Source organism: Equus asinus, chromosome X, assembly GCF_041296235.1.
Source record: "Equus asinus isolate D_3611 breed Donkey chromosome X, EquAss-T2T_v2, whole genome shotgun sequence".
Lineage (NCBI taxonomy): Eukaryota > Metazoa > Chordata > Mammalia > Perissodactyla > Equidae > Equus > Equus asinus.
This window is the reverse complement of record NC_091820.1, coordinates 128191570-128206583: the sequence shown is the minus strand read 5'-3', so window position 1 is coordinate 128206583 and position 15014 is coordinate 128191570. Positions and strand designations below refer to the sequence as shown.

At 42.7% G+C, this 15014-nt stretch overlaps 1 protein-coding gene across 5 annotated transcripts in view; it reads right to left on the bottom strand.

Annotated features, from left to right (window-relative positions):
- LOC106828050 (uncharacterized) overlaps positions 1-14287 on the bottom strand; it is a 63745-nt gene extending 49458 nt beyond the window's left edge. For 3 of the 5 annotated variants that reach the window (XM_070502613.1, XM_044764053.2, XM_070502615.1), the window contains exons 1-2: positions 14055-14273; positions 12155-12190 (exon numbers count right to left, since the gene is read on the bottom strand). Coding sequence is in view for 1 of the 5 variants with exons in the window: in XM_070502617.1 (XP_070358718.1) it covers positions 12155-12185 (31 nt within the window). In the remaining 4 variants the exon portion in view is untranslated. Of the gene's footprint in view, positions 1-12154; positions 12191-14054 lie in introns of all 5 variants that reach the window. The other 2 variants (XM_070502617.1, XM_070502614.1) reach the window with 2 other exon arrangements.
- Between the last annotated feature and the right edge of the window lie 727 nt (positions 14288-15014).

Below are 15014 nucleotides of genomic sequence, written 5' to 3'. Positions count from 1 at the left end.
GTCTTTGTATTGTAGGGTGTGTCTGTGTCCTGTGGAGAATCTATGTGGGTTTTTGTTAAAAGGTGGGACTTCTCTTGGGTGTGGGGTTGTGTCTGAACATAGTATGGCATTTCTGGATGTTGTGGTCCAATGCTGTGCATTGTGAGGCAAGTCTGTATGATATAGGTTGATTCTGGATGTGGTGTTGGGTGTGTCCTGGTGTTGTAAAGAGAGTGTGAATTATTAAGGGAAAATCTGGATGTGGGGGAGCTTGTGTTTGTGCCGTGGGACTACTCTGTATGCCATAAGGCAAATATACCTTATGACATAATTCTGTGTGTTGTGGGGTGTGCCAGTATGTAACTGAGCATGTCTTGAGTTTGGAATCATTATGTTGGGTGATGATTTGTTTTGTGGGGTGAGTTTGTGTGGTATAGCATATCTATGCCTGATAGGGTGTGTCCCTCAGTGGGGTGGGGCAAATCTGTATATTGTGAGACTTGTCTAATATTGTGGGTCACATAGAGATTCTGTGGGGTGATGTGAGGTTGTGATGAGATTTTTGTGCGTGTAGGAGAGTCTGAGTGTTGTGGGGCATGTCAGTGCATTGTTGGGGGAATCTGATATGGGTTAAGTTTGTATGTTGTGATTAGATTCTAGGTGTTTTGAAATGAATTTGCATTTGGGAGAAAGTCTGAGCATGATGTTGCCATTCCGGGATTGTGGGGGATGTCTGTACATTTTCAAGATATTTTGTATATTGTAGAATGCGTCTTTTCATTGGAGGCTTTGCCAAGGTGTTGTGGGGGTGAGTATGTGCACTGCAGATTGTGTCTAGTTTGTGGGTCAAGTGTGGTTTGTAGGGTAAGGCTGTGTTGTAAAGCACGTCTGGTGAGGGGCATAATTGCACAATATGGAGTATATCTTCATCCTATGGGGCAAATATGTGTGTTCTAGGGCTATTCTGGGGGTTGGGGACATATGTTCTCTTTGTGGGGTAAGTATTTGCCTTATGGAGTGATTGTGTGTGTTTTAGGATGAATCTGTGCATCAGAATGCAATTTGCTTGTGGAGAAATCTTTGTGTCATAGGCTACATCTGTCCATAGTAAGTTAGCTGTATCTAGCTATTGTGGAGCTAGTTTGTGCCTTGTAAGACATGTCTTAGTGTTGTGTGGCAAGATTGAATTGGGGGTGTGGCTGGATGTTTGCATTCTATTCTTACCATAGTGGGGTGAGTTTACACTGTAAAGTGAGGCTATGTATTATCGTATTTTTGCATTGTGGAACTTACCTGTGGGTTATAAGGCATGTCTTGGTGTTATGAGGTAAGTCTGGCCATTGTGGTGCAAGTCTGTTCATCGTAGGTATTGTGAGGCATTTCTGTAGTATTATGGTGCAAGACTGAGTTTTGAGGTGAATCTAGGTGTTATAGTAATATTGGATGCTTTATGGAGCAAGTTTTGGCATTTTTTGGAGGAATTTTACAGTGTGTGGTAAATTTGTATATTGTGATATGATTCTGTGGGCTGTGGTGGGAGTCTTATGTCATGGAGCATGTATGACATCATAAGTTGGTCTAAGTGTTGAGGGATGAGTGTGGGAGTTATAGGAGAGTTTGGGCATTACGAGGCTCATATGCATGTTGTGGAGTGTTTCTTGGTGTTGTGGTGCATGTCTGTGTGTTTTGGGGCATATATGGTGGTTGTGGTGCACTATGGGTTAATTATTCATTTTGTGGATGAGTCTCTGCATTGTGGGGTAACAGTGCATGTAGGGGTAAAAGTCTGTGCATTATAGGATGAATTTGAAAGTTGTGTAAATTTCTACACATTGTGGGGCAAGTGTGTTTTCTGTGGCATATTTTAGATCTACTGGGAAAGACTATGCTGGTGGGGGAGGGGGTGAGGCTCTGCATTTGAGGATGTGACCAGATGTTTTGGAGGAGTCCACTCATTATGGAGTGTATGTTTTGAGATACATTTGTAAGTTGTTATGCAATACTGTGTTTCTGGGGAGTCTGTATCTTATGAGGCATGTTTGTGTATTGTGGGATTATACAGGAGCTGTGGGAGAAGCTGTCCATTTTGGAATGAGTGCGTGTTTTTATGTAATTTGGGGTGCTGTGAGGTGAGTCTGAAGATTGTATGGAGAGCTCTGTGGTGTTACTGGATTCTGTGCATTGTTTTGGGAATGTTTAAGTTGTGACCATTGTCTGTACATTATAGTCTATGTCTGGGCATTGTGGGACAAATGTGAATTGTGAATTGATTCTAAGTGAGAGTAAAGCTAGGTATTATGTTGTGTTTGATGCAAGGTGGATTTGTGTATTTTGGGTTGAGTGTGAGTGTTTTATGTAAATTTTGGAATTGTGTGGTAAGTGTGTGGTGGGGCCATTCTTTGTTCTCTGGGGTAAGTCTGTGAGTTATTGGCCATGCTTATGCATTATGATGCAATTCCATATGTTGTGGGGCAACCGGAAAACTGTGAGCCAAGTTTGAGTGTTGTTGTTCCTTTCTGTCCATTGCAGGGCAACTGTGGGCTTGATGAAGGTGTTTCTATGGGGGAATATTCTTATGTTTCAATATGATTTGGCAGCTATTTTTAGAGTCTGTGTGTTGTACTGTGAGTTTGAGACCTTATGGGTCAAATCTGTATATTTTGCTGCAAGTATGGGATTTGTAGAATTAGTGTGGTGTGGGGCAGCATTGTGTGTTAGGCTAATCTAGATCTTGAACAGTGAGCTGATGTGCTGTGGTACAATCCTGTGTGTCATGGGACAAGTCTTTATCTGGGGGCATGTCTCTACGTTGTAGGATGTTTCTACACATTATAATGCATGTGTGTGTAATGCTTGGACAAATCTTTGCACCGTGAGGCAAGCACATTAGTTGTAGGATGGTTCTATATATTGCAGGATGGACTGTGTTTTGTGATGCTATTCCATGTCTTGTTGGGAGAGGAGGTTGAGTGTTGTCATTGACCTCAAGTGTTTTGGGGTCAGTCTTTGTGCTGAGGGGCAAGTGTGTGTATGCATGTTTTGTGTCAACTCTGAGTTTTGTGTGGTACATCTATGTGTCATGAATTGATCCTATACAATGTGTGGGGGATCTGTATGCTCTGGGGTGGTTCTGTATGCTTTGGTGTGGGTCTGTGAGTGGTAGGCAGAGTCTTGGCACTGTATCTAGGAATTGTAAAGAATATCTGGATGGCTGTGTCATGGGGGAAGAGATGCACATGGGGGCATGTTTCTGCATTGTAGGAAGAGTCTTGTAACACGAGGTGTGTCTCTCCACTGTGACTTCATACTGTGCATTGCGGGGCATAGTAGTGCTTTGAGGTGTGATTCTGCGCTTTTGGGGAAGAGTCTGAGTTGTGCATTTGGGTCTGTGTATTGGGTTTTTGCAGTTCTGTATGTTGTGCGATGGGCTCGCTGTTGGTGGGATGAGTGTGTGTAACGGGTTGCGGACTGGCATTACAGGATGTGTCTTTGTGCAGCAGGACAGATCGAAGTGCTTTGTTGCTCCTATTTTCCCTGTAAGCCAGGTGTTTGCACTGCAAAGTAAGGGTAGATTGTGGGCACATCTCTGTTGTAGGGCATGTCTGTGCACTGTTGTGTAGCTGTGTACTTTTGAGATAAGTCTGTGTGCTGTGCGTTTCTGGCTGCGCATTAATGACACGGTGTTTCTGGGTATTGTGGAGTGAATCTGGGCATCTTGGGGTGATTCTGGATGTTGTGGTATATGTCTGCGTGTATGCTTTTGTGTTTGGGGACAAGTCTAGGAGTTGTGATATTAAATCAGACTCAATTGGGCAAACCTGCGCTTCATGGGATAAGTCTGTGCATTGTGGAAGATTAAGTGTGTTATGAGGCGTGTTTGTGTCGCATATGAGGTGTTCTGGTATCTGTCTGGATTGTGGAGTATGTCTATGCATTGTATGGTGTGTCTAAGTGTGGTTGGGCGAGTTTGGGAGTTGAGGGGCATACAGATGCATTATGTGGTGGGGAAATACGGGGAGAATGCTTTGCAGTGCGGTTGGGTGTTGTGGTTCTAGTGTTTTCATTGCGCAGTGATTGCATCTATTGTAGAAAAAATCAGTTTTGTAGAGTGAGTTTGTGCATTGTGATTCTAACCTTTGCAAGGTAGGACAGTCTATGTGTTGCATGGCATGCCTTGTGTCACCAGGCAGGTATATGCATTCTGGAGTCTATGTGTGCTTTGTTGGGGTTTATGCTTGGCACTGTGGAGCATGACTGTGCTGTGTGATGACTGTGTGTATTGTGTGGCACTGGGCTTTGTGGGGCATATCTTGGCATTGTGTTATTATTCTGTGCTTTATGGGGCAAGCATGTGGGTTGTGGTCATATCCATACTTTGAGAAGCATGTCTGTATGTTGAGGGCATGTTTATGGGTTGGGGGGTAATCTGTGAGCAGTGAGCTGACTCTGAATGTTCTGATGTGAGTGTAGGTAACGCAGGCAGACATTTGCATTGTGGGCGATGTCTATGCATCATGGAGTATGTCTGCAGATTGTGGAATAAGTCTGTGGTTATAGGTTGTATTTGAGTGTTATGAGTCCTGCATATCAATTGGAAGACTATGTGGGAACAACTGAAGGCATTTGGGGCCCTTGCACTATAATATAATTCTGTTTCCCTGGGGGGCTGTGGGCTGTGGGGATGCCTGTGCATTGAAGAGTACATCCAGATATTGTGAGGCTAGACTGTGCACAGTGGAGCAAGATGGTATGCTGTGATGCCATTCTCTACTTTGTGGGAGGAGTCTGCACTGTGAAGTTGGGTCTGTACATTGTAGGGCATGTTGAGGTATTGTGTATCAGGTCTGTGTGTTGGAGGGCTTTCCATACTCTGTAGGACAAATCTTGGTATTGTGAAACGAAGGTGTTTACTGGGTTGATTCTAGATGTTTTTGGTTAAGTCTTCATTGTGGATAGCCGGTGTGTGTGTTATGTGTCTAGTATAGGCATTGTGGGGTGTGTCTGCTTTGTTATATGACTCTGTACATTAAAGATCATGTTTATGGGGAATGGGGCAATTTATGTGATATGGGACAAGCCTGTGTGTTGTGGAGCAAGGCTGGATCCTGTGGAGATATTATCTACATTATGGGGAGAATCTGTGCACTGTGGAAAATTGGGGAGTATGGGTGATATTTGTGGGGTTTGATAGGAATGATGTGATATAATTCTGTGTGTTGGAGAAGTCTGTGTGTTGTGGATTGTTTCCAGGGATTTTAAAGTGAGTTCTTTGTGTTGTGTGGCCAATGTGTCTGGTGTTGAGTATGTGTATTGCAGAGCGTGTATGTATATGATGGGGTGCATTTAGTCGAACGGGATGAGACTTTGCATGGATGAGTTTCTGTACCATGGGCATGTTTGTGCATTGTGATGTGTGTCTGTGTGTTGTGTGATGAGTCTAGGTGTTACACAGAGACCGTGTGGTAAATGCTTCTGGGTGTTGTGGGCTAAGTGCAGTCTATATAGGATTGTAAGGAAAGGATGGTGAAACTGTAAGCTGTGATGTGATTCGGTGCTTTGTGGGGGTATACTCTATGTGTTGTGGGTTAATTCTAATTATTTTAGATTGAATCTTACCATTACGGTCCAGTTCCATGTGTAGAAACAACAACAATAACAACAACAAGATCAGCTAACATCAATAACACTAATTCTGTGCCAGGCACTGTTCTAAACACTTTATAGGCATTCACCCATTTATTCCTCTTAACAGTTCTGACAAGTAAGTACCATTATTATTCTCAATTTAGACCTGAGAAAAGTAAGGCACAGAGAGGTTTAAAAACCTTTCCAAGGTCACAAAATTAGTAAATGATCCATGTGGGATTGGAACCCAGGCAGCCCAAATCCTAAGTGTAAGCTTTTAACCACAATCTATACTGCCCCTTTGTTTTGGGGCATGTTGTGCTTTGTGGCATGTCTCTGGGCCTGTGGGGCATGTCTAGATGTTGTAGCATGTCTTGGGTTGCAGAGAACCTAGGGATTATAAAATTTATCCAAGTAAACAACAGTGGGGTTTATCTGTGCATTGTGGGATGGGTCCTGTTGAGAGGGCATTGTTTTATATCATGTTTGACAGTCAACATGCTAACATTTGCACTGTGTATGTGGCAAGGCTTTCGATTATGGACTAACTGTGAAGTTGTGTGTTGAGCCTCTGCTTTATAGGAAAGATGTGTTTTTCTGAGCTGTTTTGTGTTTTGTGATGTGGTTTTGTGAGCTGTCAGAGAGTTTTGTGTGTTTGGGGAGTGTCTATTTTGAAAGGAATGTTTGCTTGTTGTGAGTCTGGTCCCTGGATTATGGCATGTCCCCGTGCCTTGTGGAATGAATCTGGGTATTGTTGCCAAGTCTGTGCTTTGCAGGGGAAGTTTGTAAATTGTGATGAAATTCTGTGAGTTGTGGGGGAACCATGTGTGCTGTGATAAGTCTGTATATGATGTAGGGGTCCCTAGATATTCTGAGGCTAATTGCTACATTGGGGGTGTGTGTCTGTGTGTGATAGGATGCCTCTGTGTGTTGCAGGCTGTGTGTGTGTGTGTGTGTTGGTGCGGAATTATGTCTGAGCATTCTGGGGCCCATCTATGCTCATGGGAAGTGTCTTCATGTTTGGGGCATGTTTGTGCATTGGAGGCAAGTAGGCATTGAGGGGGCAAGTTTGTGCATTGTAGAGTGAGGGTGTGTGTTATGCAATGCTGAGCACTGTGAAGCTTCTCTGTACACATTAAAATACCTCTACGTGTCTTGGGAGATGTAATACATATTATGGCATGTTCTATGTATGCATGAGCCAAGCCCTAGTTTATGGGGGAAAGCCTCACATTGTGGGCTTAGTCTGTGTGTTATAATGCAATTCCATGCACTGTATAGGGTATGTCTGTGCATGCTAAACTGTTTTAGAGCAAGTATATGTACTGTAGAGCATATCTAGGTGTCTCTAGATGAGTCTGTATTGTGGTGAGTCTGCATTGTGGCACATCTGTGAATTGTTGAATGAGTCTGTGTGTTGCAGGATGAGTCTTAGTATCATAGCACAAAAGTTGTAAACTTAGGACCATGGATTTAAGAGCATGTTTGTGAATAATAGATATATCCACACACTATGGAACAAAAATCTGTGTGTGGTAGTGTATGTTTGTGTTATATAGGGCATATCACTGAGCTGTATGGGGTGTGTGTGTTGTGTTGTGGGTCTGTGCCTTGTGGGGTGAGGCCTGGTATTATGCATTCAGTCTGGATATTGCGGGATGAATCTGTGTATTATGGAGCAAGCCTGCGGACTGTAGAGCAAATTTCTTCACTGTGATGCAGTTCAGTGTGTGGTGAGCGGCATCTGGTTTAGGGTTCTGTCTGTGCTCTCTGTAGGGTATGTGGGCATTGTGGTGGGATGTCTGCACGCTATAGATTGTTTCTAGATGTTCTGCGGCTAGTCTATGTATCACATTGTGAATCTTTGTGCTATCAGATGATTCTAGGTATTTAGTAGTAATGCTGGTGGTTGGGGGGACGATAGTATTATAAATTAGCAACTGTAATAGTTCCTATGTGCCAGGCATAGTACTAAGCACATAACATATCTTAATTCATTTAATACTCACAACAACCTTTTTGAGTAAGTACTGTTGCAATCTTTGTTTTACAGATGAGCAAATTAAAGAATAGAAAAATATACTTACCCAAGGTGATACAATTAGAAAGGGGCGGAACCTGGATTTGAACCCAGGTAGTCTGGGTCCAGAGGCCTTGCTCTTAGACATTACACAAGCTGTGTCTCTGGTGTAGGCCAGAGTTGTAGCTCAGTAGTGTAGTAAAGCATGTCTGTAAACTATGATGGAAACTTGCGTGTTGCAGGAGTAATATGCGTATTGTGTGTCTACACACTGGGGAACGTTTATATGCTTTGTCGGTTTTCCATTTTAGAGTAAGTCTGTGTTGTGATGCAATTCTGTGCATTGTGGAAGAAATCCATGTGTTTACCGGCATGTTTGTGAATTGTAAGTTTTGTGGGTGTGATTATGTTGTGGGGCAAGTCTATGCTCCAAAGAGCGTGTCTGTGCATTTAAGGGGAGCCTCAGGGTTCAGTGGTATTTGTGTGTGTTGTGGAGCAACTACGCATACTGATGGAAGAACTCGTGTATTTGGGTGGAATTCTGAGTGTGGTTGGGCATTTCTTGTTTAAGGGCAGCAGCGTGAGCAGTGAAAGCAGTCTTTGTGCTTTGAGGTAAATCCGGAAGTTATAGAGCAAATGGTTGCACATGCTTGGGGCATTTGTTTGCACCGTGTAATCACCATAAGGAGTGTGGTCTTTATGAAGTGAATCAGTATGGCAAGTGTGTGTTGTGACAGAATTCTGTGCTTTGTGGGGGTGGAGTGTTGTGCTGTGGGCTGTGTTTGTATGTTGTGGGTTGCATCTGTGTTGTGGGATGAGTGAGGGTGTTGTGGATCACAGCTGTGCCTGTGCCCTGAGGCGCTTTGGAGGAAGATTGGGTGCTGCTACGGCATGAGTGTGCCTGTTGTGGAACAAGTCTGTCCCTCGTAGGGCCAATTTGTACGCTGTGATGTGGTGCTGTGCAGTGTGAGGTGTGTCTATTATCTATTGCAGAGCGTGTCTGAGGAACTTCGGGTGTGTTTTGTTGATGGAAGGCCACGGTGTGCATTGTGTAACTCAGTCTGTTTGCTGGAGGCCCGCATGTTGTAGGGTAAATGAGCACACCGTGGGGCAAGTATTTGCATTGCGTGGTAACCATGTTTACTTTGAAGTGAATTGGTGCATTGTAGGAAAAGTTTGTGTGTCATGGCACAAAGCTGGGCATCATGGGGGCATATACGTGCTGTGAGATGTACTGCTGCATCTCTGTGCTGTGGAGTGAACTTGTCTGAGTGCTGTGGGGAGAGTCTCTGTGCTGTGGATTTAGTCTGTGCCATGGGGTGAGTCTTCAAGTTGTGGGGCAAATGTGTGTTCTTAGGGCCATGTCTTTTTGCTGTGGGGCAAGTCTGCTTGTCTTGGGGAGACGCTGTGTGTCCTGAGGCCAGTTTGCGGGAAGTGGGGAGGGTGTGTGTGCTGTGAGAAGGTCCTGTGTCCTGTGGAGACGGTTTGTGTTTGTGGGGCGAGTCTGTGTGCTGTGGGGAAAGTCTGTATGCTATGTGGCATGGTGGTTTGTGAGACATACTGTGTTCTGTGGGGAAAATCTGTGGGTTGTGGGGAGACTCTCTGTGCTATGGGTTTAGTCTGTTTTGTGAGGTGACTCTACATGATCTGGGTAGTTTCCGTGTATTGTGGGACAAATCTGTCTCCTTTTGGTATGGTCTGTGTCCTGTGGTGTTTGTCTGTGTGCCATGGGGCAAGTCTGTCTGTTATGGGAGTCTCTGTTTCATGGGGTGGGTCTTCAAGCTGTGCTGTGAACTGTGCTCTGGGAGGAAGTCTGTGTTCTCTGGAGAGTCCGTGTGCTCTAGAGCGAGTCTGTGTGTCATAGGGAGAGTGTATGTTCTCTGGGGAGAATCTGTGTGCTGTGGGGTGAGGCTGTGTGCTCTGAGGAGGATCTGTGTGCTCCAGGGAGTATCTTTGTGCCATGAGATGAGTCTTCGAGCTCCGTGGGAGTCTGCGCCGAGATGAGTCTGTGCACTCTGGTGAAGGTTAATGTGATGTGAAGGGAGCCTGTGTCGTGGGGAGAATTTCAGCCATGGGTTTAGTCAGTGTGGCATGGGGAGAATCTGTGTGCTGTGGGGAGTCTGTGTGCCATGGGCAGAGTCCATGTTCGGTGGTGAGGGCTTTGTGCTGTGGGGAGTATTTGTGTGCTGTAGGGCGTGTCTGTGTCTTGTGGAGTGAGTCTTTTTTCCTTGAGAATGTGCGTGCTCTTGGGAGAATCTGTGTTCTGTGGGGTGAGTCTGTGTACTCTAGAGAGACTGTGTGCCAGAGGAAGGGTCTGTGTGATATGGGGACAGTCTGTGATGTCGGGACTGTCTGTGTGTCACAGATAGTTTTTATGGTAAGGAGTCTGAGTCACCTGGGACAGGTCTGTGTCCCTTGGGTGAGACTTTTTGTCTTGGGGAGAACATGTGTGCCTCTGGGTGAGTCTGAGTGATATGAGAAATGTCTGTGTGCTATGGGACAAGTCTTTTTGCCATGGCGCTTATCTGTGTGCCATGGGAAGATTCTGTGTTGTAGGGGTAAATGTGTGTTTGTGTTATTTAACCATTGGACATCAGAGGGTGAGTTTGTACATTGCAGCACAAGTCTGTTTCAGGGCAAGTCTCCTTTAATATCTACAAATAATAATAGCCAATGCATACAATGGCTACTATGTACCAGACACTGTTCTACAGGTGCTATTATTATCCCTATTTTACATCTGAGGAAACTGAGGCATAGAGAAATTAAGCAACTGTACTATGGTCATGCAACTAGCAAGTGGTGGAGGCTTGAAACCAGGCAGTCTGTTTCCTCTGCCCACACTATTATGAATCCCCTTCGGGCCCTGAGGACATCAGGGGCCTCAAACATTGGGAAGACTTCGTGGTCACTGGTAAACATATTGAAAGCAGGTAATTGGGGATGAAGAAGAAAAAGGGAGTGTCTCAAAGCCTTCCAATGATTTTTAAAAATGCAATGTTTTACATACAATAACGATGGCCGATTAGCCCAGAAAAGCTGACATCATCACTGCAGAATAACTCCTTCAGCGATTGGGGCCTCCAAGACCCCTCCCTTGCCTCCACAGATGCATTCTGCCACTGCAGAGGAGAGAATGCGCATGCCCTGGTGAGCAGCAGTTGCCAGGGAAACCAGTTTTCAGTCACAAACAAATCACAGCCGAATTCGGCAAGTCAAGAAATGACTGGGGCTGTGGCTGTGAGCCAAAGGAGCCCCTTGCAATAAGGGCAGGCAAGGCATCCTCCCACCCACACCTCTTTTTTTCTTCCAGAATCAGTAATGGCTAGAGGCCAGAGTCAGAAGTGGATAGAGAAAGAAGGCTGTGTTGGGGGGCGGGTGTCAACAGTGGGTGGTAGGTGAAATATTTCTGTGAGCAGCACTTAACCCATCTCCCACTAAAAGATTCCATGTTTTATGCTTGAGCCTTCTACCTGCAGTGAAACGAGGTGAACCATTGGGGTGTGTCACTATCCACCACAGATGGTGGCAGTGGTGGCATGGATTGGGACTCACCCTACCTCCTTTAAATCCCTAGATCAGACTACTGCCAGCAACAGGCTAGCAAACATTATTTATTTCTGCTTCTCATACATTTCTCACTTTTCCCTCTTACACCATTCTAGAAAATTCCAGGAACTGAGTCCAGACAGCTTTAATTCTCCGAGTACCTGAGGAATAGAAAAAGAGGTTGAAGGAAGAACCTTAGAAGTAACACTAACCCTGGGGGTGAGTTTCGAACACACAATTAGGATGTCAAGTGTGTCCAAGAGGAATAGCCCATCTGGAACAGAGGTTTTATATATTCAGATGCCTCAATCTTAATTTGTAAAAGGCATCTGATAAAAATAAAATTTTCAAGTATTTAAAATTTTAAAATCTTATTTGAAAACCACTGCCCTAAACTGCATGTGCCTAGAATTCTTGAAAGGCATTAGCACGAACATGATGCTTTAGAATGCTGCCAGAAGCTGCAAGAAGGTACGAGTAGTATTGTGGAATGTAACATCTTGGGTAGAGAGAAAATGGCCGACCTGTGGAAAGCTACACCCTATCTAATGGGAGAGCAGTTGTTGCCATTTCAAATCAGTGGAAGAAGGTTGGATTATTCAATAAATGATGCTGAAACAATTGGTGACCTATTTGGAAAAAAAACAAAATTAGATCCTACTTCATACCATATACCAAAATGAATTCCAGATGGTTAGAGTTAATTGTAAAAAATGAAGCAAAGAAATGACTAATAAAAAAAATACAGGTAAATATACTCATCAAAGGAAACAAGTCACAAAACCAAAAATTGATAGCTGTAGATATCTAAAAATACAAATCTACAACATGTTAAAAAAAAACCCCACCATAAATGATAAAAAAAAAAAAATCAGTAGGCAAACGACAACCGGAAAATAATGTTTTTACCATATATGATAAATAAATTAGGTGATATGCATGGGGTGGGGGTGAGGGGAGAAACCTTAAACTGGTTCATACCATTTGATCCAGGAATTCCACGTCTAAGCATTTATCCTAGAGGAAAAAAACAGAAAAGCACACAGAGATTTATATGGAAAGATATTCCTTATTAGACAGAAAAAATTGCACATATAAACATCCAGTAATGGAACATTTAGCGGGACACCTATGTGATCAAAAATTAAGCATCCACAAAACATCACATTCTTGTGGAATATTTAAAAATATGGAGAATTGCTCCCAATATATTATTTAATGATTAAAGCAGGTTGAAAACCACATGTACATGCGATCTTCATTTTGTAACCAAATATACATTTTATGCATTTATTTGCATGTATTCAGAGAAGAGAGACTGATAGTAATTATGTTACTAGTAATTATCCCTAGGTTATAGAACTATGGGTAATTTTTATAGTCATCTTTAGATTTTTCCAAATTTTCTACAATGAATATGCGATATTTTTATAATAAAGGAGAAAAAGAGCATTTTTAACAAGATGTTTTAGTAAGTGCTATAAAAGCAGTGGGAGCACAGAAGAGCAAGTCTAGGAATAAAGACAATAAAAAGCAAAGACTAAATGTACCCACGTCTACCAACAGAGGATCAAGCAAAACAAACTCAGTATGTCCTACATAAAGATTGCAGTATTATTCACATGTTAGTAGGTACAGAATTTCTTATACAAGATGGACTCCTGGAAAATTTCCTTCACTACACCGGAGAATGGTCACATGTCCCTGGATGCGTCAGTCATTCTCTTTGCCGCAGTGCTCTGTTCAACCCCCCACTCTCTCTGCCTTCAACATGCTCTCCCCATTTCCCCTGCAAAACAGGCTACCAGCAGACATTTTCAGCTTGGAAAAACAGCCCATCTTCTGGACTTTCTTTTAAGCTTTTCATTCTTATTTTCCCTCGCTGATTGTTGTTTTGTCGTCTAACTCAAAAATCTACCTCTCTAACTTTTTTCTCCTTTCTTCTTCTTGAAAGTGTCAGAACAATCTGAATTTCAAAGAAATAAAAAACCACCACTTCAGCTTTTCTTTTTTCTTGCAGAAACAGATCTACAAAAGCAAGTTCCAGGTAAAAGGGGATGCAAGAGCTTACACCTTTTCAGGCACATTTCAGAAACAAACATAAAAGCTTTGTGGATAGGAATCTGCTATCCTTGTCACATCCCTTTTCAAAGAAAGAAAGCACTGAGAATATTCTGTCTTTACTATACAAATTGATATCCACAAATACAAATGAATATTTTCAAAATAAAGGCATAGCCACAATATTCATTATTTCTTTTCAAGATTTTTGATCCTAAAACCAAATTTTAATATTTCCCATTCAACACACGTTCATCTCACACATGAAGCATTTAATCTGAGCATTATAGACTGCCGTCCTTCCCATGTTCTCTCCTGTACAGACATCCAGTCACATGATTTTTTTAATTAAAAAAATTAGGCATAGTATCCTTTTCTCCATTGCAAAGTAACATTTTCCTCATGTTCTCTCCACACTGTGAAAGGAAATCAGATCTAAGAACACCTTGAATCGTAACTCATTTCAACACATCTGATGTAAACATCGAAAGCTGAGCTCCTGTTCCGAATGCAATTTCTCATTTCAGTAACATCTTCATCAAGTCTTATTTTGGAAAAGATCTTACCAGAATCACAAAGGGGAGGTTTCTGTATTTCCTTCTAGCAACTCATTCACCATTTAAGAAACAAGCTTTAAACTAGAAAATTGACCATAGAATATTTAGAATTTAATTAATCCATTTTCCCAACACCACTGATTAGAATCAGAAATTCCTCCACAGTTCTGTTTATTCAATTCCATCAAAATTCATTCCATATCACTTGCTTTAAAAAGCATATTTTGGATATCTATTTTACAAAAGATTTCTCAGCTACTTACCAGCTGCATGCGCTCTGCCTCTTCGCCAGGTCTGCGGCTGTCGCACTGAGGGGGTGGGGGAAAAGCAGCAGTAGCCACTTGAAAATGAGCTGTGCTCTGAAGAGGGGATTAGCTGTATGGAAAGAAATGAAATGCCTTGGGACTATCCTCAAAATTCCTCCCCAAATATAAAATCACATTAAACATCACATGCTAAAAACTACATGCTCGTCAAAGGAGAAATTTTAATAGCTAAACTTCTGATCTAAAACACATTTAAATTGCCTTGATTTCCAGTGGAACCCCTACAATACCCTGGGCTTTTGGCTCTCCCGTCTCCTAGCAACAATCTCATTAATATTTTTTTCTGCAGTGGTCCTACTAGGCATCAGAGAACATTGACAAGGTCTAGTCTCTGGGAGTGAGCAAAATTATTCTGTTGTTCAATATGCGTTGTCCCCAGGTAAGTAATAAGGAGGGACAGGCATTCAATAACAAGCTCTCCAGAGGAAGACTTCAGATTCAAATGACGTTCCATTCAAGCTACAGAGATTGTTCTTGTCCCTTCCTCTGGTACAATACTGTCACTAGACCCCTGACCTAATGACAGACCTCAGTAAAAGACGCCTAACCCCTTCCGCAATCCCCAAATTACACATAGCTCCATAACTAGAAATCCAGGCCCTAAACCAGTGCTGTTACCCCCTGTGCTCAGAGAAAAGAAAAATGCACAGAATTCATCTGAATCCTTAGCCTTGTCACCATAACCCCCACCCATTAGCAGGGCTACTGTAGGCATAAGCCATAAAAACAATGGACGAAATAGAACCAGATCCAAAACACCCATTTATCTATAATTATTAACAAGGAAAATACTGACTACATGTTAAGTAAATAAGGGCAGGTTACTATACAGTATGTATAGCACGTTCACTTTTCTATCTTATGCGGATAGGAATAAATGGACTAAAGAAATCTGGA